Raw genomic sequence first — 24,026 nt, forward strand, 5'->3', positions numbered from 1 at the left:
GTAGTGTCAGTGTCGTCGTAACTGCTGTCCGCTTCACGTCTGCTGTGCAGCGAGCTACCATAATTTAAGTATTAACTGTATTTTTCTTACTTGTCACTTCTTCTTCCGTGTGTTTTTGCTTTTAGGAAGCTTTAACTGTCGAGTGCTGTTAATAGTTCCATAGATTTCGTGTTTGTTTTGAATACAGTCAGAGAGAGTCCCTTTAGTCAACCATAGTGCCAGTAGTGCTAGTGTTTGTTTTCAATACAGTCCAGAGACAGGTAGTGCTATTTTCATTGTTTTCTACAAGAAGTGGCTAGCAACCACAGTTTAGTTAATAAACAGCCGCCTTTAGTGAATTAGCAGTCTAGTTAAAGGTTGATTAACTCTCTTCAGTAAATTGATTCCTTAGGATGGATAGGATGTGTGACTGCTGTGTACGGACGCAGGAGGAGCTGGCCACTGTTCGCGAACAGCTGAGCGTGTTGATGGCCGCGGTCAGCCGTCTTCAGGCTGCTGCCTCGGAGTGTAGCGGCAGGGGGGAGTCTGGTGCGTCGCAAGGTACACCCCAGGTGTTACATGCTTCACCCACTGTCCCTGCTGTCGAGACATCTTCGCGGGTACTGGGCGCGGTTGGGCCACCCTCTCCCCAAGGGGAGTGGCGGGTTCAGCGGCGTTCGCGGCGCACAAGGCGGAGGGTCAATGTGGAGGCTGGCCGTGTGGCATCGCCCGATCTGCCTGTGAGTGGAAATGTGGCTGCTCCTTCAGTAAGGTCCGAGCAGGCACACGGGGGGAGGGGTTTATTAGTTATTGGGAGCTCCAACGTTAGGCGGGTGATGGAGCCCCTTAGGGAAATAGCGGGAAGGTCGGGGAAGAAGGCCAGTGTTCACACTGTCTGGTTGCCGGGGGGTCTCATCCGAGATGTGGAGGAGGCCCTACCGGCGGCGATAGAGAGCACTGGGTGCACCCGACTGCAAATTGTTGCTCATATCGGCACCAATGACTCCTGCCGTCTGGGTTCAGAGGTCATCCTCAGTTCGTACAGGCGGTTGGCGGAATTGGTGAAGGCGGAAAGCCTCGCTCGCGAGGTGAAATCAGAGCTAACTATTTGTAGTATCGTTCCCAGAACCGATCGCGGTCCTCTGGTTTGGAGCCGAGTGGAAGGCTTAAACCAGATGCTCAGACGATTCTGCGGAGATCTGGGGTGCAAATTTCTCGACCTCCGCTATCGGGTGGAGAAATGTAGGGTCCCCCTGAATAGGTCAGGCGTGCACTACACGCCGGAAGCGGCTACAAGGGTAGCGGAGTACGTGTGGAGTGCAACAGGGAATAACAATATTAATGTGCTAATAGTAAACTGCAGGAGCGTCTACAGAAAGGTCCCAGAACTGATCTCATTAATAAACGGTCACAACGCCCATATAGTACTAGGGACAGAACGTTGGCTGAAACCAGACGTAAACAGTAATGAAATCCTAAACTCAGATTGGAATGTATACCGCAGAGACAGGCTGACAGTGAAGGAGGAGGCGTGTTTATAGCGATAAGAAGTGCAATAGTATCGAAGGAAATTGACGGAGATCCGAAATGTGAAATGATTTGGGTGAAGGTCACGGTTAAAGCAGGCTCAGACATGGTAATTGGATGTCTCTATAGGCTCCCTGGCTCAGCAGCTGTTGTGGCTGAGCACCTGAAGGATAATTTGGAAAATATTTCGAGTAGATTTCCCCACCATGTTATAGTTCTGGGTGGAGATTTTAATTTGCCGGATATAGACTGGGAGACTCAGACGTTCATAACGGGTGGCAGGGACAAAGAATCCAGCGAAATTTTTTTGAGTGCTTTATCTGAAAACTACCTTGAGCAGTTAAACAGAGAACCGACTCGTGGCGATAACATATTAGACCTTCTGGTGACAAACAGACCCGAACTATTTGAAAAAGTTAACGCAGAACAGGGAATCAGCGATCATAAAGCGGTTACGGCATCGATGATTTCAGCCGTAAATAGGAATATTAAAAAAAGTAAGAAGATTTTTCTGTTTAGAAAAAGTGACAAAAAGCAGATTTCAGAGTACGTGTTGGCTCAACACAAAAGTTTTGTATCAAGTACAGATAGTGTTGAGGATCAGTGGACAAAGTTCAAAACCGTCGTACATAATGCGTTAGATGAGTATGTGCCAAGCAAGATCGTAAGAGATGGAAAAGAGCCACCGTGGTACAACAACCGAGTTAGAAAACTGCTGCGGAAGCAAAGGGAATTTCACAGCAAACATAAACATAGCCAAAGTCTTGCAGTCAAACAAAAATTACGTGAAGCGAAATGTAGTGTGAGGAGGGCTATGCGAGAGGCGTTCAATGAATTCGAAGGTAAAGTTCTATGTACTGACTTGTCAGAAAATCCTAAGAAATTTTGGTCTTATGTAAAAGTGGTAGGTGGATCAAAACAAAATGTCCAGACACTCTGTGACCAAAATGGTACTGAAACAGAGGATGACAGACTAAAGGCCGAAATACTAAATGTCTTTTTCCAAAGTTGTTTCACATAGGAAGATTGCACTGTGGTTCCTTCTCTAGATTGTCGCACAGATGACAAAATGGTAGATATCGAAATAGACGACAGAGGGATAGAGAAACAATTAAAATCGCTCAAAAGAGGAAAGGCCTCTGGACCTGATGGGATACCAGTTCAATTTTACACAGAGTACGCGAAGGAACTTGCCCCCCTTCTTACAGCGGTGTACCGTAGGTCTCTAGAAGAGCGTAGCGTTCCAAAGGATTGGAAAAGGGCACAGGTCATCCCCGTTTTTAAGAATGGACGTCGAACAGATGTGCAGAACTATAGACCTATATCTCTAACGTCGATCAGTTGTAGAATTTTGGAACACGTATTGTGTTCGAGTATAATGACTTTTCTGGAGACTAGAAATGTACTCTGTAGGAATCAGCATGGATTTCGAAAAAGACGGTTATGTGAAACCCAGCTCGCGCTATTCGTCGACGAGACTCAGAGGGCCATAGACACGGGTTCACAGGTAGATGCCGTGTTTCTTGACTTCCGCAAGGCGTTCGATACAGTTCCCCACAGCCGTTTAATGAACAAAGTAAGAGCATAATGGACTATCAGACCAATTGTGTGATTGGATTGAGGAGTTCCTAGATAACAGGATGCAGCATGTCATTCTCAATGGAGAGAAGTCTTCCGAAGTAAGAGTGATTTCAGGTGTGCCGCAGGGAAGTGTCATAGGACCGTTGCTATTCACAATATACATAAATGACCTGGTGGATGACATCGGAAGTTCACTCAGGCTTCTTGTGGATGATGCTGTGGTGTATCGAGAGGTTGTAACAATGGAAAATTGTACAGAAATGCAGGAGGATCTGCAGCGAATTGACGCATGGTGCAGGGAATGGCAATTGAATCTCAATGTAGACAAGTGTAATGTGCTGCGAATACACAGAAAGATAGATCCTTTATCATTTAGCTACAAAATAGCAGGTCAGCAACTGGAAGCAGTTAATACCATAAATTATCTGGGAGTACGCATTAGGAGTGATTTAAAATGGAATGATCATATAATGTTGATCGTCGGTAAAGCAGATGCCAGACTGAGATTCATTGGAAGAATCCTAAGGAAATGGAATCCGAAAACAAAGGAAGTAGGTTACAGTACGCTTGTTCGCCCACTGCTTGAATACTGCTCAGCAGTGTGGGATCCGTACCAGATAGGGTTGATAGAAGATATAGAGAAGATCCAACGGAGAGCAGCGCGCTTCGTTACAGGATCATTTAGTAATCGCGAAAGCGTTACGGAGATGATAAACTCCAGTTGAAGACTCTGCAGGAGAGACGCTCAGTAGCTCGGTACGGGCTTTTGTCAAAGTTTCGAGAACATACCTTCACCGAAGAGTCAAGCAGTATATTGCTCCCTCCTACGTATATCTCGTGAAGAGACCATGAGGATAAAATCAGAGAGATTAGAGCCCACACAGAGGCATACCGACAATCCTTCTTTCCACGAACAATACGAGACTGGAATAGAAGGGAGAACCGATAGAGGTACTCAAGGTACCCTCCGCCACACACCGTCAGGTGGCTTGCGGAGTATGGATGTAGATGTAGATGTAGATGTAAATAATGCAACAATATGACCAATGCCATACAGACGTGGGTGAAAACGACTGGGAAGGATGGCAGTCGGCGTCGACCGCAGACGACAACGTCCAGGCAATTGAGGAATTGATACGCAGCAAGAGGATGATGTTCACACAGCTGTTCTCGAATACCGCTGTGTTCAAGTAGTGGATTTTAATCTTCGGCGAACTGAATAATTGGCAGAGCGTTGGGACCGTTAGTTAGGAAGTCGTGAAGATTATGGTTAAATATAGCGTCGGGTATCTGTGTCATTTTCAAATGTAGTGCAGGATTCAATTACCGTCATAAATATATGTTACGAATGTCGTTCAAATTTTGTACTAGAGAAAAAGAAAACGTATACAAATAGTGACGGATATACTATCAATCAATAAACGTCGGAAGGCCCATGCTGTATTGACCAACGTGACAGTCTCCGCTTGCCTATGGATAATTTCAAATATTCGTCCTAAGAAAATCCTGAATGATTGCCCAAACCAAGTGCTTATTGATTTAGTACTGCTTCCAAGTTATATACCTGATAGTAACACCAACTATCTGAGATATTGGAAGAAAGGTTAAAACTTGAGAGAGATTGAAACTTGATAACATGTAAATTCTTATTTTCTGCTGTAAATAGAACCCCAATATCTATGCTGAGTATTGACACTCGTATCTATAAAAATAGTATACAGAAATAAACTTGAACAATACACTCTAATTATGACCGAGAACAACATAGCAAGTGAAGAGTCCAGAGAATGTCAGAATCTACTGGAGAAAGAACACAAACAAACAGGCAAAGATGCCTGCATTCACATGCAGGCATCTTTGTGAAAACGATTAGAATATTACAAAAAAAAAAAAACAAGAAAGTGAACACATGTATAATCTGTGTCTTCTTCATCGCGACCTACAGTTGACTCAGACAAAGGATAAGAGGAATTGCACAATTTGAAGGATATAATCCCATGAGTCACATGAGTCATCAGTGAGGGACTAGGCAACGAGAAAAATTAAGAAAAACCCAGAAATTAAAAATTCGGCATCACAGTGAGCATACTGATGATAAGAGTGTTTTAAATAGCAATTAATTTCTTCTAAACATACTGTTGGATTAGGGAAGGTCTGTTCCCAATATTGATTATAATCTATACGGCCGATAGGAAGTAGGTTATAAAATAATAAATACTTTAAATTCGACAAAATAAGACAAAACTCGTGTTAGTAACTTTAAAGGAGTGGAATAAAGAAAATATGCGTCACAAATGCACAACAAAGAAACGAACTACTTAAAAAAATGGATAATACAGCAATGGTATAACTGACAAAAACCCTAAAATCGTTTAAGAAAAGAGATTGGCCAAATTTACACTGCAAAAATTTACGGTTGTTGTGTACGTGTCAGGATGGTAGCAGATGGGCATCCGGGGTGTTTTTCCTACGTGTAAAATGATAAATGCCAGGATTCAGGAAAGATGTGGGTCCTATTTCCAAGAACTACCACTAAGGGATACAAAGTTCGTAAAATCTGGTTAAGGCCGCGGAGTGAACCGCACGTGGTACGGAAGGAGCATTTCGCCCTCAATAGAAAGCACTGGTGCACAAGTCCCTCTTGCGAACCTCATGTGACGGCACCCGGTCCTCCCATTGGTGAGGTTGTTGCAGGAAGTTGGCGTCTCCCGCTCAGCAATAGCGTTGTCGCGTCTCTGATTCAGTGTAATAGCGTAGGATCCAGCCAAAAGTATTGCGTAGTAGTTTACGTAATTGTTCACGCCACTGCCCGAGGCTAAGTCAAAAGGATGGAAGTAAGATATAATATCTTTTTTACCATATTTACTCCATACCATGTACAGTAGCAATAATGAAGGGCAGGGGTTCTCCTACGTTTACGTTTAGTACAACTGTTCAATAAATGTTGGATGTAGTGCAGTACATCTCAAAACAGTAAAAAATAAAAACTAATATTTAATATTTAAAAAAATTGAAAAAAAAACAGTGTGGCAGTGAGTAGTGACTAAGCCATCTGGATTGTGTCCATAGCGTAGGTGAAATAATACTTAATAAAAAGGTTAAAGCACATAAAGGGTCAGCTGATTAGCAAAACATAAATGGGTGATAGGGAAAGCTGCTCAATAACCGACAGAGTATTTAGAATCCTGCACTGAAAGCCATGCGCAAAAAATATTAGAGGGGGAAAAATACGTTCTTTTAGACATCGAAAAAACTATTATTGGCCTAAACAACAACGAATTCAGGCATACTCCTTTTCGTCTGATACCGCAAATTAAAAGTTGATACGAAAATACGAGCACAGTATTAGAACTGGGGGAAATATAACTGAGTAATGTAGGTGTAAAACAAGCAACCATTAACACTCTCGTCATTTAACGAAACTGGGAAAATGAATCTTATGAAGCAATCTATCCAACACCAGCCCTATGAACTTTCGAAAGTATACAATGTAGGTTTATTTTTTTACGATTAACCCAAATTTTCACTATGTATTCACACACTAAGTACACGAAGATCAAAAAATTAAATATCTTCTAAGAAAATGAAATAGACCTTAATGGGTTCTCAGCCAAAAACAACTATGTTTGTAGTTAACAGTGAAATAATAGCACAAGTTTAAAGTACCTGGGATTCGAAATAGCCTGAAACAGAAATCATAAAACTTGAGAATCGAAGTTGAGAGCGAGAGATATTAATTATGCCCTCTACGTCAGTGGCTGCCCTCAGGCTCACATGAATAGGTTATTGCTGGATTGTTAACAACAAGCAGAGAAGCAGCGAATAGGCACGAGAAATGAGATTATGTGTTAAAAGCTGTATAAGAGCAAACAGGATTTGAAGTGAATAATAAGGCAGAAAATACAAATACAGGATGTTTGTTTTAACTCGATACAACTAAATACCTCGCAAAAGATGCATCGTATAAAAAATTGTATGAAAAGAAGTGAAAAGTAAGTGTTAGTAAAGAGGACATCTGTCTGTGCTACAACTGACCGTCTCATAACCATCCCTCCGACGTGGACGGGTCAGCTTTGTATTTTCAAATTGGAATTCCCAATTTTATTGTATATTCGGATTCTACAGAAAAAGTACGCACTGTTTATTCACACCATGATCTTCCATTCGTGATAAATGGCGCAATAATCGACAAAAATCAAGTGTTCCTGTTTTTGCCATTAAGAACCATCTCATTTAATTCTACATGTAATTTACGATGTAAATATAAACCATTCTCTTCTAACGGTTGATACTGATGTTAAAACGTTACCTGACTACTATACAAATAACGTGGCCTCACAGTGACCTCTCTAGCAAATAATCTACTTGCATGATGAGGCAGTTTTGTGTTCCCTACGGGGATGATTGTAGTGAGTCCCCACACAGTCCGAATGTTTAATTTCGTTGGCCTCCCTCGAACATCGCCATCAGGGTGAATGACTTCATTGTGTGTTTCCATCGAACCTCCGTCAGTCTCACGCTGGCCGTTACAGGCGAAACGGGCGAAATTGTAATTAAGGTAAAATGTTCATGAAGTGATAGTGACAGGCGTACCTGCCATGCAAGTCAGTGGGGTGAAACAAGGAATCTCACCGGAATCAAGAACCTCGCCTCAACGATGTGAGGTAAGGGGACTCACAGGTATCAAGCAGCCTGACGAGCACAGAAAACTCTTTCATTCACATCGTTGCTCCCGGATCGCTAAGCATACTTTCCTAGCAGACAGTGAAACGGCTAACCACACTGTATATTACAGTCAAATTCACACCACTAAAGTAAATTTCAACTTAAATACCAACTGTCAGAACACAAAGATTTACTAATTTTATCATAACGTGGGGCCACAGACATTAATATTTATTTAATATCAGTTCCGCCATTAATTAGCCTGTTTTTTATTTGCAGTGTTACATTACACGATCATGATTTCGGCTTTAAAGTGCCATTATAAGTGTTTTAATGTTATACAGTGCCTAAGATGGCATACTGTCGTATTTAAAATAGACAATGTGTACATAGTGCAAATAAAAAGCAGTCTATTGGCGGTACTGACTTTAAAGTAAAAAAACAAAGGTTTGCGTTTACAAAGCAAATGAAATGTACAATCAGATCAATCAATATAATTTCTCGATTACAGCGCCATCTACCATGAATAGAAAATAATGGTTGAAAATACAAAGTTGACCCCTCCCATGGAGGAGGAGTGGTTAGCAATAGCCATATGTAGCATAGACGTCCCCATTGCCTCTATTACCTTTTCACTGAAACATTTTTGCTTCGTACCATACGCCATTTTCGAAATATTTAGATGTCTCAAGTTAAAGCAGACACCCTCTATAATGCCTCGAAATAAAAATTATCTGGTGTGGAATGAGGGTCTTGAAAGGATGGATGGAGACAGGCTGTCCTCAGAAAGCTAAAGATTAATCATACACAGGCAGAAGAAAAAATGACGAAGCCACACAACCTTAACGGACTATACTAAAGTGAACGAGAATGAATATTAAAAATGAAAATTAGAAACATAAAAAAGAAAGCTTCAAATCTGGTTAAAATGTTAGACACAGCTTCTATTTATGTTGTGCGTACCAGTGGCAGTGATACGGAGGAATGCAGAGCTAAAATGTAAATAAACAGAAGCACTACATAAGTAATGATACTGGGTGTTTTATATTCACAGGGGCAGCTCACGCTGACGACGCGAGTTACTTATTCTTTTCATCAGACCTCGACCCCACATCGGATGGCGCTATTATTAGGGATCAAATGACAGCAATGTGGGCCAACTTCGCTAAATACGAGTAAGTAATATTTTTGTTACATATTACATTTGTTTTTTGAAAGAACGGTTGCTAAAAAAGCAGTCAAATAATTTGTATATAAATAACATTAAAAAATGCAGGGTGCCAGAAACTGACACATTATTCTTTTTACAGAACATCTTAACCACAGAGACCACACTGCTGCATTAGTAAGCTGTAATTGAATAAATTATAAAAAATAGTACGCAGTGGCATAGCTCATCATTAGCAGTCGTTAATGACACGTAGCTTTTACAAGTAATGGAATCCATCGTCACAATTCTTTAACACAGACATCATCAACTCGATGAACGGGCTCTTCAGCACATAGCTATCTATAGAGATAGCATCACATCACTGTACATGGTCCATAACTCATCTTTGTGCAGACATACTTGGCGTTACTTCATATCTAAGCTGCATAAATAATTCTGTATGGCACATCAGTGCCGTGTAGTTTAACTTACGAAGAGGCGCCCAGTATTGATCTTCTTCTGTCCACGGCCATTCACGCAGTGACATACGAATTACCTTTGGACTAATGGTCACCATCACCCTCGAAGTAGTTCCCATCCGCACGTACACACTGGTCACAGCGTTTCTGCCACTGGTCAAACGTTTTCAGGAAGTCCCGCTCTTTGAGGGTGTTTATCACCGCCAGCGATGCTTCTTGAATGCTCTCTAGAGTGTCGAACCGACGGCCTTACTGTTGTGGCGTAGCAAGAGCCACGCCACTCGGAGGTAGCCGAAAGGCACGCGATGTAATGCAGACGGGCGTGAATTCTGGAACAGGATAACTATTGAATGGTAGCAAGAAAAGTACGTAGTTGCTTTATACTTAACTTTTATTCTCTGATGAATACAGCGTTCTTCTTGAGACATTTATACTATAACTCTCAAAGTAGGTAAGGCTAATGGCGCCTTGCTAGGTCGTAGTCATGTGCTTAGCTGAAGGCTATTCTAACTGTCTCTCGGCAAATGAGAGGAAGGCCTCGTACGTCTAGTCGCTAGCAATGTCGTCCGTACAACTGGGGCGAATGCTAGTCCGTCTTTCTAGACCTGCCATGTGGTGGCGCTAGGTCTGCAAGTACTGATGGCGGCGACACGCGGGTCCGACATGTACTAATGGACCGCGGCCGATTTAAGCTACCACCTAGCAAGTGTGGTGTCTGGCGGTGACACCACACTTACAACCTGAGTTTCAGTCTTGGGAATAGCGCGAAGTACGGTGGATGGGGTGCAACCGCCACGTTGTTTTTTGCCATAAAGGTCCTGGTGAGCAAGGACGTGTCACAGGGCGCATTGTCGTGATGCAGCAGCCAGTTCCCTTGACGCCGAAGTTCGCGCCGTCGTCACTGCACATTTTCACGGAACCGTCGCAAAACGCCACTGTTTGGTTGGGTGGGACGAATTATTTGTCCACAATTCCCGCGGTATCCAAGAAAACGATGATCAAGCTCTTCCCTTTGCTCTTTACCTGTCTCGCTTTTTTGGGTCTTGGGGAGTCCAGGTTCTTCCACTGGGACGATTGTTGCTTTGTCTCTGGGTCATAACTGTAAATCCAGTCGGCGATGATAATCCGTGACAAGAAGATTGGATCATCAGATGCGGTCTGACGAACGTCCGTACACACTTCAACAAACTGTGCCTTCTGATCGGCAGTCAAGATGCTAGGCACAAATTTTGCAGCGACACGATGCATGCCCAATTCATCAGTCAACATTCGTTTACATATCCCAAACCAATACTCACCTCATGTGCAAGGTCTTGAATGGTTCGACGTCGATTGCACGAATCAATTGCTGAAGTTTGGCAACAATGTCTGGCATTGTGCGGCTAATGGACCTTCCAATGTGAGCATTATCTTCGATGTCTGTATGGCCGGCCCTGTACCGAGCATGCCACTCAAAGGGAGCATGCCACTCAAACACACGCATACGGCTCATGCTGTGTCCCCTAAACACTTGTTGAATCATTGCAAGGGTCTCTGCAGCATTTTTCCCGAGATTCGCTCAGAATATGATACACACGCGGTGTTCTGTTCGCGTATCCATCGTAAAATCGCCACACACCAAACACAGAGTATTACAGAAATCACTGTGGACACCAACTCGTCCTCCCATCTGAATGCCACTCTGCACACTGACTCATCAGATATGCAGCTCTCGCCACCTAGTGGTACAAAGATCTACTACTCCTACTATCCAGATGGCAGCACCAAACCCGAAAACTTTGGAATCCACCTCGTATATGACTGTGGTGATTAGGTCTCCACAACGGGGGCCAAGGGGGGGGCTCATGCCCCCTCCTGAACTCAGTCTGTATAGATGGTATGGATTACAAAGTTCATGCGCATTGGTACCAATAATTGTCTGTGACTACACTAAATCGCAGATTTAGGGGTATCGATCCGATTTTCTTATATCTATTTCTTAAGTATATATAAAATTACAATGTTAGATTCTTACCTGCTCTTGGAAAAATTTATGCAGATGTGCAATACTCGAATATGTTTGTAATTCATTGATGTGAAAGGGGACGCATATTATCAAGCCCCTAACTTTCAGTCAGGTGACGAGAATCTTTACTAAATTCATTTGTACTTGAGATATCTATCGTTTGGAAATTTAAATGTTAACCCAGATTAGGGCATGTAAACGAATGATTGTTAGTTATTCTGCAGTAACATCAAATTAAAAGACTTGAACCACTGTGAAGGGAAGCCAGTGACTTCTGAGGTTCAGTTCCTTTATAAACATTCCTTCAGATACCAAAAAATGGGAATGAAAGAAGTGAATTGTGATACACAAGGGGCAATCACAACAGATAAAACAACATACATAATCGCGCCGCATTGTAGCTAAATGTAATGGCTCATTGTGTGGAAATGGATCAAACGTGAAACGGCGCCAACATTAAGTATAAAATTTATAGGATTGAGAAACCCGCGGATTTGTAAGTACTGCACCCCGTGATGAAGTAATAGACTCAGAAACTAGTTGCTCTAACAAAACATCATTTACAGCTGAAGCGGATTTTTCAGTCACATCAACATTATCCTCAGCTGTGTTTGTTAACCATATCAGTCTTTACGCACCGAGTGTAAAGGGTAGGACCACTTGTTAGAATCTTCAGGTCCACAATGATTATAAGATCGGTGTATCTTCAACCAAATTAACTTAATTTCTACTTGCGATTGGTAAGTTGATGAAACATAGGAAGCAAACAAACATTCCTGTACGAGCAAATCTGAGACTGCACTGCATTCTCTGAATCTGCCAAGTGGAAGCGCCCGTCCTGGTTGCTCAAGTTTGTCTTTCAATACAAATTTCAATTAACTTTGACCATAGTATTCAAAATAGTTGACACATTGGCGGCAGAGCGAATGCTGTCGTAATGAATTTAAATTCAGTGGAAATACACACATCAGCCACCACAGATTTATTTGACTAAGGATGAAGAGTGTGTATCAAGTTCATTACATCGTAGTTGAACAGGATGTATGCTTTGTTCTGCGTTTTATTTACCGCATCAGCGACAAATTTAATATAGTACTACGTACATTTATCCAAGAAGACGTAGCGAGGTCTCTTGTGAGTGAGTTTTGAAGTGACGTCTGTAATGCTTCAAATTTCTGATAATGTTGCGTCTTTATAGCTCTTGTGATTTTATTGCCAGCAAACGGCATATTGTATTGCGGTGACAACAGGTAACTCCGCAAAAATTTCACTGAAACCCAACTACTAAATCATTGTATGACATCTATTTGGTATTAAAACTCTGACTTCTCTATTCATCCTTATGCTAGGAAAATACTAATTTAACACTTTATTTAACGATAAATGCTCACTTTTATGTCTTTCTTAATTTCATCGGAAAGTAACACTTAAAAACGGGAAAACCTGGGACTGCAATTTATTGTTGTAAAATAATCGTATTAGGTGCATTAATTAAATTACCCACCAATCAAAATTTGCTCTATAAAAATTTGAGCGTAAATCTAATGCATCAATCCTTACTGCACATTTGACTTACTATACATTTTTTATCGACACTTCATTTATCGACATTTAATTCTAAAATGACACGACAAAAAGGACATGCAAAAGAACATCAAGACCTACTCTACTAGGAGTGCTGAAAAATAATACCTCCGGAATTTTATGTGAAATCTCTTAAAGATTGTTAAATAAAACAAGCATTATTAACATGCTACATATGCATTCTTCATGTCCACATATTTGCCGTCCTCTGCCGATAGAGAGCTCCGAATTGTAGCTTCTAACATGGATGTGTGGAACCTAACTATGTCGTCACGTGATAAAGAGCGTCCTGTAATCGAGTTTGGAATTTAAAGAGTTCGTTTGGAAAATATCCTCTCCTTCAGCATGACAATCACAGACCACATGCGAGCTCTGCAACACCTAAAACAATTCGACGCCTTGGCTTTCCTGTCATCGATCATCATCCATATAGTTTCAACTTCTCCCCACACGAATTTCATCTGTTTCCAAAACTTACAGACTTCACTTTGACAGTGATGTAGCGGTCCAAGTAGAGGAGACGCTGCGGCTCCTTCAACAAAGACAGACATTCTGCAACGATGGTACCAACAAACAGTTCTCTCGTTGGGAGGATTGTGTTCGTCTGCAGGGTGATTATGTTGAGAAATAAATATGTATGTATGAAGAATGAATGTGCAAACTGTTAGTAACATTTGTTTTATTTTAAAAGGTTTCACTGTTTTCACATAAATTTGAAGTCATTACTTTTCAGCATGCCCTATCGCGCTTTTATCACCGGTCATTTGTCATCTTCGGGACCGAACCACTATTAGTTGTTCATACGATTGCGTGTTGAAAACTAATTCTTCCACCGCTGAATGGATGAGAGTTGAAGATGCCTTGTAGTTTCCTGTACCATACGTATTTACTGTGGCTGTAGTAGTCTTACGGCGCTGCTGTAGACGTTTTTAACGCTCTCAACATTGATTCCGTGGCATCAGTATTTGCAATCAGCGTCGATATCACCATTGGACACACTCTCTCTCTCTCTGTGAGAAAACATCAGCCTGTGACTCATGTAACGTTGTTTCGTGTCTTACTGTTTCAACTGCTTCTGTATCCTGCCCTCAGAGACAGAGATTGGGAACCAGCACGGCATTTACTTAAACGAGAGAGGAAAACGTCGCAATATCACAATCAAAGAGGCTAGTGTACCAGATCCACCACGTAGATTCGATACGAGTCAGGCTATTTCCTTACTTCCCCAAGTCAGAACTTCGTCCATTAAGTTATAAGAGCAGGACACTCCGGACACCTGCGCTAATGATCTTTATTCAAACGTGCAGGTGGTGGTAGTGATTCACATATAAGCAAACATAATGCAGATTTCTCCTTTTTCTGAAATTCACAGTTATAATATCTGTATTCACCTTGATGGTATACTGACGCTCTATTAGGGATATTCTATAATTGCAATTTCTTGCCATTTTTTAAATTATGGAATAGTTATTTGCTTCCAAATATCTTGCGATGCTATCTTAGTGTCTGTGCTCAGCGATGACGTTTTTCTCACTGAAACAACAATTGTTTCAGCAATCCAACGCCGGAACAGACGTCACTCCTCACAGAGACGTGGAACGAGTACGACGAATCCTCGAAGAATTTTCTGGAAATAACAGCACCACTGAAAGGCAGAACTAACTTGTTTGGCCCATACATGGACTTTTGGCACAGCCTATTGCCACAAAAATAAGTTTGGCTCATCTGCTGATTAAATACCTGAAAGCAAACAGTCAATTTAGCATTATCGGTGTACATGAACTATAGAGAAATGGATGACAACAATGATTTGCATCCATGAGAAAATATGTGTATCTTCAAAATTCCCTCACAGAATGCACAACTGCTTCACTCAAATGAATTGTTACGCATTTTTTTCTATATTTACCTCCCATGCAACATTATAGGGACATTTAGTACTAGTTATTCGTCGTATAAATTTGAGTTTGTAAAATAATGACAATTCTTGTAGTTATGTATTTGCAATGCGGTAGTGTTGAGAACTTAAAAATTGTATTCCTCTTGCTAAAACTCGTTGTGGGTAACGCATGCTACAATGAATAGACGTGCCCAGATAGCTAAATGAACTACAGAACTTAATTACACGGCACCTTAAGCAAGTACAACAGAAAACAGCTTCTGTAATAATGGCGCTAAAGATTGTCTTGATCTGATAACAGACGGAATCAAACATAATTGCAGCTTCTTGAATGTACGAGCCACACCATTACGCTAATGACGACACTGAGTTAAGTATGGTGTCCATTCTGAATTATGTATCATTGAGAAAGCTGGGATTCTTCTATATGTGGCTGTAGTACATATTTAAAGCACTCTCAAAGACTCGATGTTTGGACAGCTGGCGACAACAGCACTGTTTCCGGTGTATGTGTTGCCATCAGATTCTGCAACGGCTGCTGCAGGCATGATGAGCTGGGGGTGAGTTTCAGCTACTGTGGCAGAGAGTCTACTTGCAGCACTCTGCTGTGTTGTTGGTGGATGGATCTAATTGTGTCAGCAACAGGTACTACATCCCTCTTCTCTACAGAGGTGGTGGCGGAGGCATCTCGCTGTGTAGTCGATGGCTGTCACGTAAGCACCTGCTGGGATACTGCAACCCCCATCCCCATGTGGAGATGGTGACACCATCCGCAAGAAGCGAACCTAGGAAAATAGTAGCATGTAAGGTCGTCGTCGTGAAAAGGGCGACGTGTCACTGTTTGTGCCTGACCAGAAGACACCAGGATTGTGGCAAAACTTGGCGCCAGGTAAGTACATCTGAAGTCAGAGGGGAAGAAGAGCCAGGAACTCACAAAGAATAGTAGGTACTGGAGGTCGAAAAGATAAATACCACCAGAGACGTCTGGGGTCAGGAAATAGGTCAGACCGGGACAGAGAAGGGTCGAGGAGAAGGTGCGTCGTGTGCTGCGAAGGAGCCTGTTGGAGGAGAAAGCAAGCATGGAGAGAAAGCAGGGCTCTGAGGATGTGGGTCGATTGTCAGCGACAGGTAGAAAGAATGGCTCAACCAATGGCTACGTGTTCAGAGGAGACAAGGTGTGCTCACTTGTGCCAACAGAGGATGGAGTGACATTCAGACATTCTGGCCAGCAGAAGTAGAAGAATGTGTATGATGGAGGAGGGTATGGATGGGGCTAGTGGTTGGAGGGCCAGTGGTGCTGGAACCTGAAGAAGCGCCAGGGCCAGTGGTGAGGGCTCTGATGGCGATGGAGCCAGAGGAGACGCTGAGACCGATGGAGACGCCAGAGCTTCTCGAATAACCAGGCCGATGTAGATGCTGGGGCCTGTGGAAATGCTGGGGCCCGTGGAGGCACCAGGGCTGTGCAAGTACCAGGGCCTCTGGAGGTGCCACGGCTTTTGGAGGTGTTGGGCCAAGGAGGCAATCCATGATAGCTGCTGGAGGAGGTCAGAAGGCAATCAACAGGAAACGCAAATGCCTGGAGAAAGTGTGGCAGCTGCTGTAGTAAGCCGGGCAACAAATCGAAGATGCCATCATTCTCCGTAGAAGGTGGAGTCGACGACGTCCATGCCAGGCCCGAGGCAGCACTGGGACCAGCGAGCTGCCAGAAGGAAAGCTGGAAGGTATGTTGTAATAGCCGAACTGGAGGCTGGATCTGTGACGACAAGTTCCACACATGATGTGGCGCTGCCGCCGTACATTGAACCAAATGAGTAAATGTGTGGAGGAATCCCCAGTCATTGTAGAAGCTACGTTAGAGACAGGTTGCTATAAGACTGCTGGTTGGCTGTATGCTCGTTCTTTATATATTTTTAGTTTATGTTGAACCTGTGTGACCATCTCCCCGCGTTACCTTAGAGAATTGTATCCGACTTTGCGTCCTGGCTGCTAATATACCAGGCCCATAAGAAATGGTGTCTATATTGTGACCCTTATTTATTACCTTGATAAACAAATTAATTATTTTTGAAACACGCGCAACGGAAACTGGTGCGAGTTTCTCTAAGATAACGGTTGAACTCAAAGCCGTCCTATAGCAGCTGGTAGTCTATCTAAATTCACATTTCAGATTATTTCTGTCTCTCATTAACTTTAGAATATCGGACTGAATAAGATACATCCTACTCATTTCATATGTCAGGTGACTGGGGGACTATTTCTTAACTGAAATGCTGACTCTCATTTAATAGATTTATTTTATACTTTGATGAAAACTTCAGAAGCCGACACATTACAATTTTTCTTTAGTTACAAATCTTCAGCGTTACCTCTCATGGGTACGACAATGACAGAACGAAAACGCTAAACGAATAGTTTCATATATGACACATAATTTCATAATGACACAAAAAAAATGTGACACATAATTTCATAATAACACAAAAAGTACATAAAAGAAAATCATCATTCATTCTTTAAGACTCACTTATCGTCATGCATGAATTATACAACTAGAAATTTAAGGTAGGCCACTGCTGAAGGTAGATAACCTCTATCAGAGAAAAGATTCTGGGCAAAAATGATGTACTATTGGCGCCAAAATGAAGTGGGAACTGAACTCACAAAGGAAGTACAAAAAATAATTAAATTTCGCGACAGAAATTTCTCGATCTACCATCTGATACGTAATCTGCACTCATTGAGCTAAAAGTGAAGCTTATAACTCGGGAAATAGCTACATGAACTGATGGTTCCTGTTGCATGCTCACTACCACAAAGCAAAATTTCACAAACACATTTCGGAGAAAACTATTGCAAATAAATTAAAACCGTAACCTGTACCGATGAAGGTATGTTGAATGCGTGCTATGAGCATACCCTGTCGTGAATTTTTAGCCATATTACCTCATTTCTATCTCACCAAATCTGCGAGCTGCTGTGCTCCCGCGTCCGGTCCTTCTCATGGCTGGCCCCACAGTGCTCTCCACGCGCCAAAATCCGACCAACGTTCCTGTTCAAACGCGGTGGTGGGGAGACTCACCTCACCCCCGCACCAACTTTGTAACCTACCCTCGTGCCTGTTTTATCTTTGCTTGCTGCTCTGGCCTTCCTGCCGTTATTCTTGTAATGTTGGCAATGACTGCTACTCCCTTAATCTGTTCCCTTTGGTCCATGCTCCCGCTACATTTGACTTCCATTCATACCCATGCACACTCATGCAGGATGGAACAAGGAGTATACATATAAACAGTGTGTGACCTCTTTGTGAAATGAGGAAAAGAAATAAACAAATGCGTCAAATATTCCTTTCACCCAGCGAAGTATTGAAGCTGCTAGCAATCACAGAAAAACTTATATCTCGATATATAAAACATGATTACTTCCTACTGTAAGCTGAGGCAAATCGAAAGTAACACCTCAAGGTTCAGCGCTGGATCAGATACGACAAATGAGCAAATGATAACTGGACCGACCGGGGTCTTCCTGCAAGACTAATGAGTCACGGAATGAACAAGAACTAGTTTGTTACGTCTGAAATCCATTGCAGTCTCACTGTCCACACAAATTCATAATCCCAAAGTAAGCTAACGTCGTACCATCGACAGCTACCAGTTACTAACTATTTCACTTGACATTATTTCGCCATAGACAGCAGCCTCCAAAACACAAAGAATGATGAACAGAAAACATGGTAATCTATGTACACGCAGCCTACTAAAATCCAAAATTTCTATATGGAGCCTCAAGTCGTCCGTCATACGAAAAATCTCTCAGTATTTATAGTAAAGCAATAGGAGTGTAATGGGCACTGTCAATAGCGCAGGCATGTCATTAAGCAAAACACCATAACTAGTGAAGTAATGTACGCTATCCCTAGACAAAAACAAGGCAAGGCAAAATAAATAATAGATGACACATACTACATAACGTGTGCGACTAAAATTGTGGACACACAATTGAAAATTCGAGCACTATTATCTAGTAGTTAATAGTAAATAACAGGTAATGCACACAACATGGAAGATGCCATGACCGCGAGCAACTATGAAGCAACAGATAGTGAAACCAACTAGCGAAAATGCTGCTGAAAGTAAGGAGGAGGCACATATATGCAAGCAAGCCAAAGGAAACAGCCACCAACCACTTATCTACGTCTGAAAGTGGAACGGAAGAACAAAACGTAACCACATGGGTGACACATGAACACAGAGAGGAATGCTACCCAACTGAACACAAAGACACAGGAACGATGTCACAGAACAAATAATTTCGTCAGTAAAGTGTATACACTCGTAAACTATGTTGGGATGAGAGAGTTATAGAAAACAAACTATTACCTCGTCTCCACAGTTCAATCCCCTAGTGGGAGGTACTTGCTACAATTACTAGATATGCCCATATAGCCGTAACAACAACAGAAGTTTATTACACAGTACCTGAAGCAAGTATAATAGAAAATAGCTTCCGATGTAATACCCTGTAAGGCTATCCTGATCTGATAACGGATGACACCAAACACAATGACAGTTTCTTCAATGTACGGGTTGCACCGTTAACCTAATGTAGCCACTGAGTTAAGTAAGCTGCCGGTTCTAAATACGGTCGCGGTGACATAGCCAGAAAACGTCTGTAAGTGGATGCAGTCAGTGGTTGAAAGCATTCGCGAAGATTCAACGGATTTGACACGGTATGCGAGTCTTTAGACTTCGGCTAGTGTGTGCTGAGCTCCGACAATTGGAACTCTGTTTGGGAGACCGCTTGCGCGGTCAGCTCCTGGCCCTGTGAACCGTAGCTGTGAACTTCAGATATCGGCTGATTGTCGAGCCGCTGGGCGGTGTCTTATAAAGCCGCCCGACGGAAGGATACCAAGAAATCGTGATAATGGCACCTGGGTCGCGGATGCGAGCTAGTGCCAGCAATAGCAGAACTACATCCGGTTAATGAGGCGCCACCAGACGTCGCAACGGCTGCTGCAGGTTTTTCTGCTGTTGAACTGCAGGCGCCTTACCACGGCGGCTACCCGTGGCACAAAGCTGTGTGGTAGGTAATAGGAATGATAGGCGTCAACCACAGTTACTGCACATCTTCGTAGATTTTTTTAGTCCATTCTGATATCTTTAACATATTATGTACATCAGGATGCAAGTTTTAACTTTATTGTACTTTTGCTTTTTTGTTTATTTCTTATTTTGTTACTTACATTTAACACAACAAAGAAGGAAGGGAAAAGTAAAAGAGAAAAAGAGAAAAAGGAAAAATAAAACGCCATATGAAAATCTGTTTACCGTTACTTGGAGAATACTGCTGAACGTTTCACACAAAATCGCAGAGAGAGGCGTTTTATAAAATGGAATTATTGCCCTCTACAGAGAGGGATAGTTTATTAAATATAAAAATAGTTCTCAGATAAAATGTTGACGTACGGATTTTGTCATACTGCTTAAAAAACTGAGGGCCATAGCGTCGTACGTTTTTAAATCATCAGTTTTTCATCTCTGTGTAACTGCTACAACCAAATTATTCCATCCGGTTTGCATATTGTAGTATCTGGCTGGTCTACCCTCTCGTACATTATCAGAAAGTTACATACGTAATCAAATAGGGTCATCGACAAACACTAGAAGAAACCTGACTTTCTAAAAAATTACTGTACGTCATTAACGTTTTATGTGAGTTAGATAAAAGGTGTACTGCACATAGCTTGGTTCCTTTGTAGTAAATATCCAGCTGTTTTCGAAACAGATTAATACATATCTATTTTAACTGGAACATCAATCGAAATTCAAATTCACTGGTGTAAACAGCTTGGAAAGACAGGTACTGTGAAAATGTGATGAGATATTGCACTAGATGGTAGCGTTTACTTCTTATCAGGTATGGTGAATAGAATGTCAGTCGCAGACAGTTTACTCTCTCTGGATCGTACATAGTGCAAAATGTCAAACGTTGTTATAATCGGACCTGTACTATGTCCCATCTTGCCAATTATGCCAAGAATAAAGTTGACAAAGGGAAAACACTATTATTTCTAGACTTTGACGAACGCTGCTAAAATCCATTTTGCATTCACATTTCGAATGCAAGGGATTTCAATGAGGAATGCGAATATTCGATGTTTCCATAATCCTTGTTGGTATTTGAACGCATAAGCATTTCATGACGAAACAAGATGCCAAAGCTGTCTTCTCTTATCCACACAAATTTACACTCGTTGTACGTTTCTGACACAATATATCCCCCCTGAACGAACACCTACCACACTCTATATCTTCCTCAAATGACGAACAGATTTTCAAATCCCGGACTATGAAATCAGCATAAACATGTATCTTTGCTTCAAAAGTTTAGCCACTCTTTTCCTCCTTACCCATATCTGTGCTCCCATCCACTTCTCCTTCCTGCCCACCACTGCGTGAAGTCCTTCATTATAACACTCATATGTTCTCCATCAAAATCTGTAGTTCATTACACCGAACGTCATAGCCCAAAGCATTGTTATCACACTCTACCATCTCATTCAACCAGGTAACCATCCGTCTCATAATTTATCCACTATCTCTATTCTGCTCTATCAACTGTAGTACTTCTTTTTACTACTCAGCACCTCAGCATAGCTATATTTATAAACCACAAAAGCCTTTGGATATTTTAAACTCAGCAGCGCAAAACATGCTAAATTAACAGTAAAAGTTCCAGGCTTTTGAAATAAGCACCTTGTAATTCAGAATCATCTTGGCTGAAACATGGAATGCTGGATGGCGCCAACGCGCCAACGCGCCAGCTGCGTCAGCCTGTAGGGCTGAGAGTGAAACGATAATAAAGAAACAGCCCAATGAGGATATAAAATACACTCCTGGAAATGGAAAAAAGAACACATTGACACCGGTGTGTCAGACCCACCATACTTGCCCCGGACACTGCGAGAGGGCTGTACAAGCATTGATCACACGCACGGCACAGCGGACACACCAAGAACCGCGGTGTTGGCCGTCGAATGGCGCTAGCTGCGCAGCATTTGTGCACCGCCGCCGTCAGTGTCAGCCAGTTTGCCGTGGCATACGGAGCTCCATCGCAGTCTTTAACACTGGTAGCATGCCGCGACAGCGTGGACGTGAACCGTATGTGCAGTTGACGGACTTTGAGCGAGGGCGTATAGTGGGCATGCGGGAGGCCGGGTGGACGTACCGCCGAATTGCTCAACACGTGGGGCGTGAGGTCTCCACAGTACATCGATGTTGTCGCCATTGGTCGGCGGAAGGTGCACGTGCCCGTCGACCTGGGACCGGACCGCAGCGACGCACGGATGCACGCCAAGACCGTAGGATCCTACGCAGTGCCGTAGGGGACCGCACCGCCACTTCCCAGCAAATTAGGGACACTGTTGCTCCTGGGGTATCGGCGAGGACCATTCGCAACCGTCTGCATGAAGCTGGGCTACGGTCCCGCACACCGTTAGGCCGTCTTCCGCTCACGCCCCAACATCGTGCAGCCCGCCTCCAGTGGTGTCGCGACAGGCGTGAATGGAGGGACGAATGGAGACGTGTCGTCTTCAGCGATGAGAGTCGCTTCTGCCTTGGTGCCAATGATGGTCGTATGCGTGTTTGGCGCCGTGCAGGTGAGCGCCACAATCAGGACTGCATACGACCGAGGCACACAGGGCCAACACCCGGCATCGTGGTGTGGGGAGCGATCTCCTACACTGGCCGTACACCACTGGTGATCGTCGAGGGGACACTGAATAGTGCACGGTACATCCAAACCGTCATCGAACCCATCGTTCTACCATTCCTAGACCGGCAAGGGAACTTGATGTTCCAACAGGACAATGCACGTCCGCATGTATCCCATGCCACCCAACGTGCTCTAGAAGGTGTAAGTCAACCACCCTGGCCAGCAAGATCTCCGGATCTGTCCCCCATTCAGCATGTTTGGGACTGGATGAAGTGTCGTCTCACGCGGTCTGCACGTCCAGCACGAACGCTGGTCCAACTGAGGCGCCAGGTGGAAATGGCATGGCAAGCCGTTCCACAGGACTACATCCAGCATCTCTACGATCGTCTCCATGGGAGAATAGCAGCCTGCATTGCTGCGAAAGGTGGATATACACTGTACTAGTGCCGACATTGTGCATGCTCTGTTGCCTGTGTCTATGTGCCTGTGGTTCTGTCAGTGTGATCATGTGATGTATCTGACCCCAGGAATGTGTCAATAAAGTTTCCCCTTCCTGAGACAATGAATTCACGGTGTTCTTATTTCAATTTCCAGGAGTGTAGTTTTGTTACATGTCGGTATAACAGTAAGGATAAGAAGACATATTTTACTGTCCATTAGAGGAAATACTTTCTGGGTATGTACTGCCAATACACCCTTTCTTAATACCGTTATGATGAAATGATAGGTATTTGAAGTACGTAATCACATAATGGGACAATCTGAGATTGAGAAGCTGCTAAATAGATATAGTGTGTAATAATCACAGGGCATGCTGGTAAGCACACACCTCAGAATACACCAAAAATAAGTGATATTGAAACGTCCCCGCAGAAAAATTAATGAATTACTGTGCTGATAAAGCACTTACTTTATTTGATTTTCAAACAGCTGAGCAGAACTGAACGTACTGAGACATTTCTGTATTTACTTATTCTGATCATCAATAAACTGACACACAATATTTTTAGCGCAACGCAATCTGACTTTCAATAATCCCTACAAAAGAATGGCCCTGACTAACTAAAACCTATACCTTTCATGAATCACTTAACTTACAAAAATCTTCGTTTCTCGAACTACTGCAATACAGCGAGATTCTAACTACTGAAGGCACTAACTACTGATAGGCATAGTTAACAAATGAAAGCTTTTGATAGAGAACAATCAATGAAAGCTTTTGATAGAGAACAAACAATGTGTTTACCTTAATAGCGTTCAAAAGTTATATATATCCGTTCATGACATCCAGTCCTACAAATTTACTCTCGCTGATGGTCACACGTCCAGATCACCCGCTCTCAAAACTCCGCCATCTCACTCCCCACATCCACCACTGCTGGCGGCTCACCTCCAACTGCGCAACGCTACACGCTGTTCACATCCAACTGCCCAACACTACAATAG

General features: G+C 42.8%; 2 protein-coding genes across 2 annotated transcripts in view; both read left to right on the plus strand.

Annotated features, from left to right (window-relative positions):
- LOC126147115 (esterase FE4-like) overlaps positions 1-14,895 on the plus strand; it is a 63,009-nt gene extending 48,114 nt beyond the window's left edge. The window contains exons 10-11 of the mRNA XM_049915669.1: positions 8,807-8,927; positions 14,525-14,895. Coding sequence (XP_049771626.1) covers positions 8,807-8,927; positions 14,525-14,684 — 281 coding nt within the window. The 3' untranslated portion in view covers positions 14,685-14,895. The remainder of the gene's footprint in view (positions 1-8,806; positions 8,928-14,524) is intronic.
- A 1,600-nt stretch (positions 14,896-16,495) lies between these two features.
- LOC126156918 (esterase FE4-like) overlaps positions 16,496-24,026 on the plus strand; it is a 101,868-nt gene continuing 94,337 nt past the window's right edge. Inside the window, exon 1 of the mRNA XM_049916341.1 lies at positions 16,496-16,591. Within this exon, the coding sequence (XP_049772298.1) occupies positions 16,496-16,591 (96 nt within the window). The remainder of the gene's footprint in view (positions 16,592-24,026) is intronic.

The sequence above is a fragment of the Schistocerca cancellata genome, chromosome 2 (genome assembly GCF_023864275.1).
Source record: "Schistocerca cancellata isolate TAMUIC-IGC-003103 chromosome 2, iqSchCanc2.1, whole genome shotgun sequence".
NCBI lineage: Eukaryota > Metazoa > Arthropoda > Insecta > Orthoptera > Acrididae > Schistocerca > Schistocerca cancellata.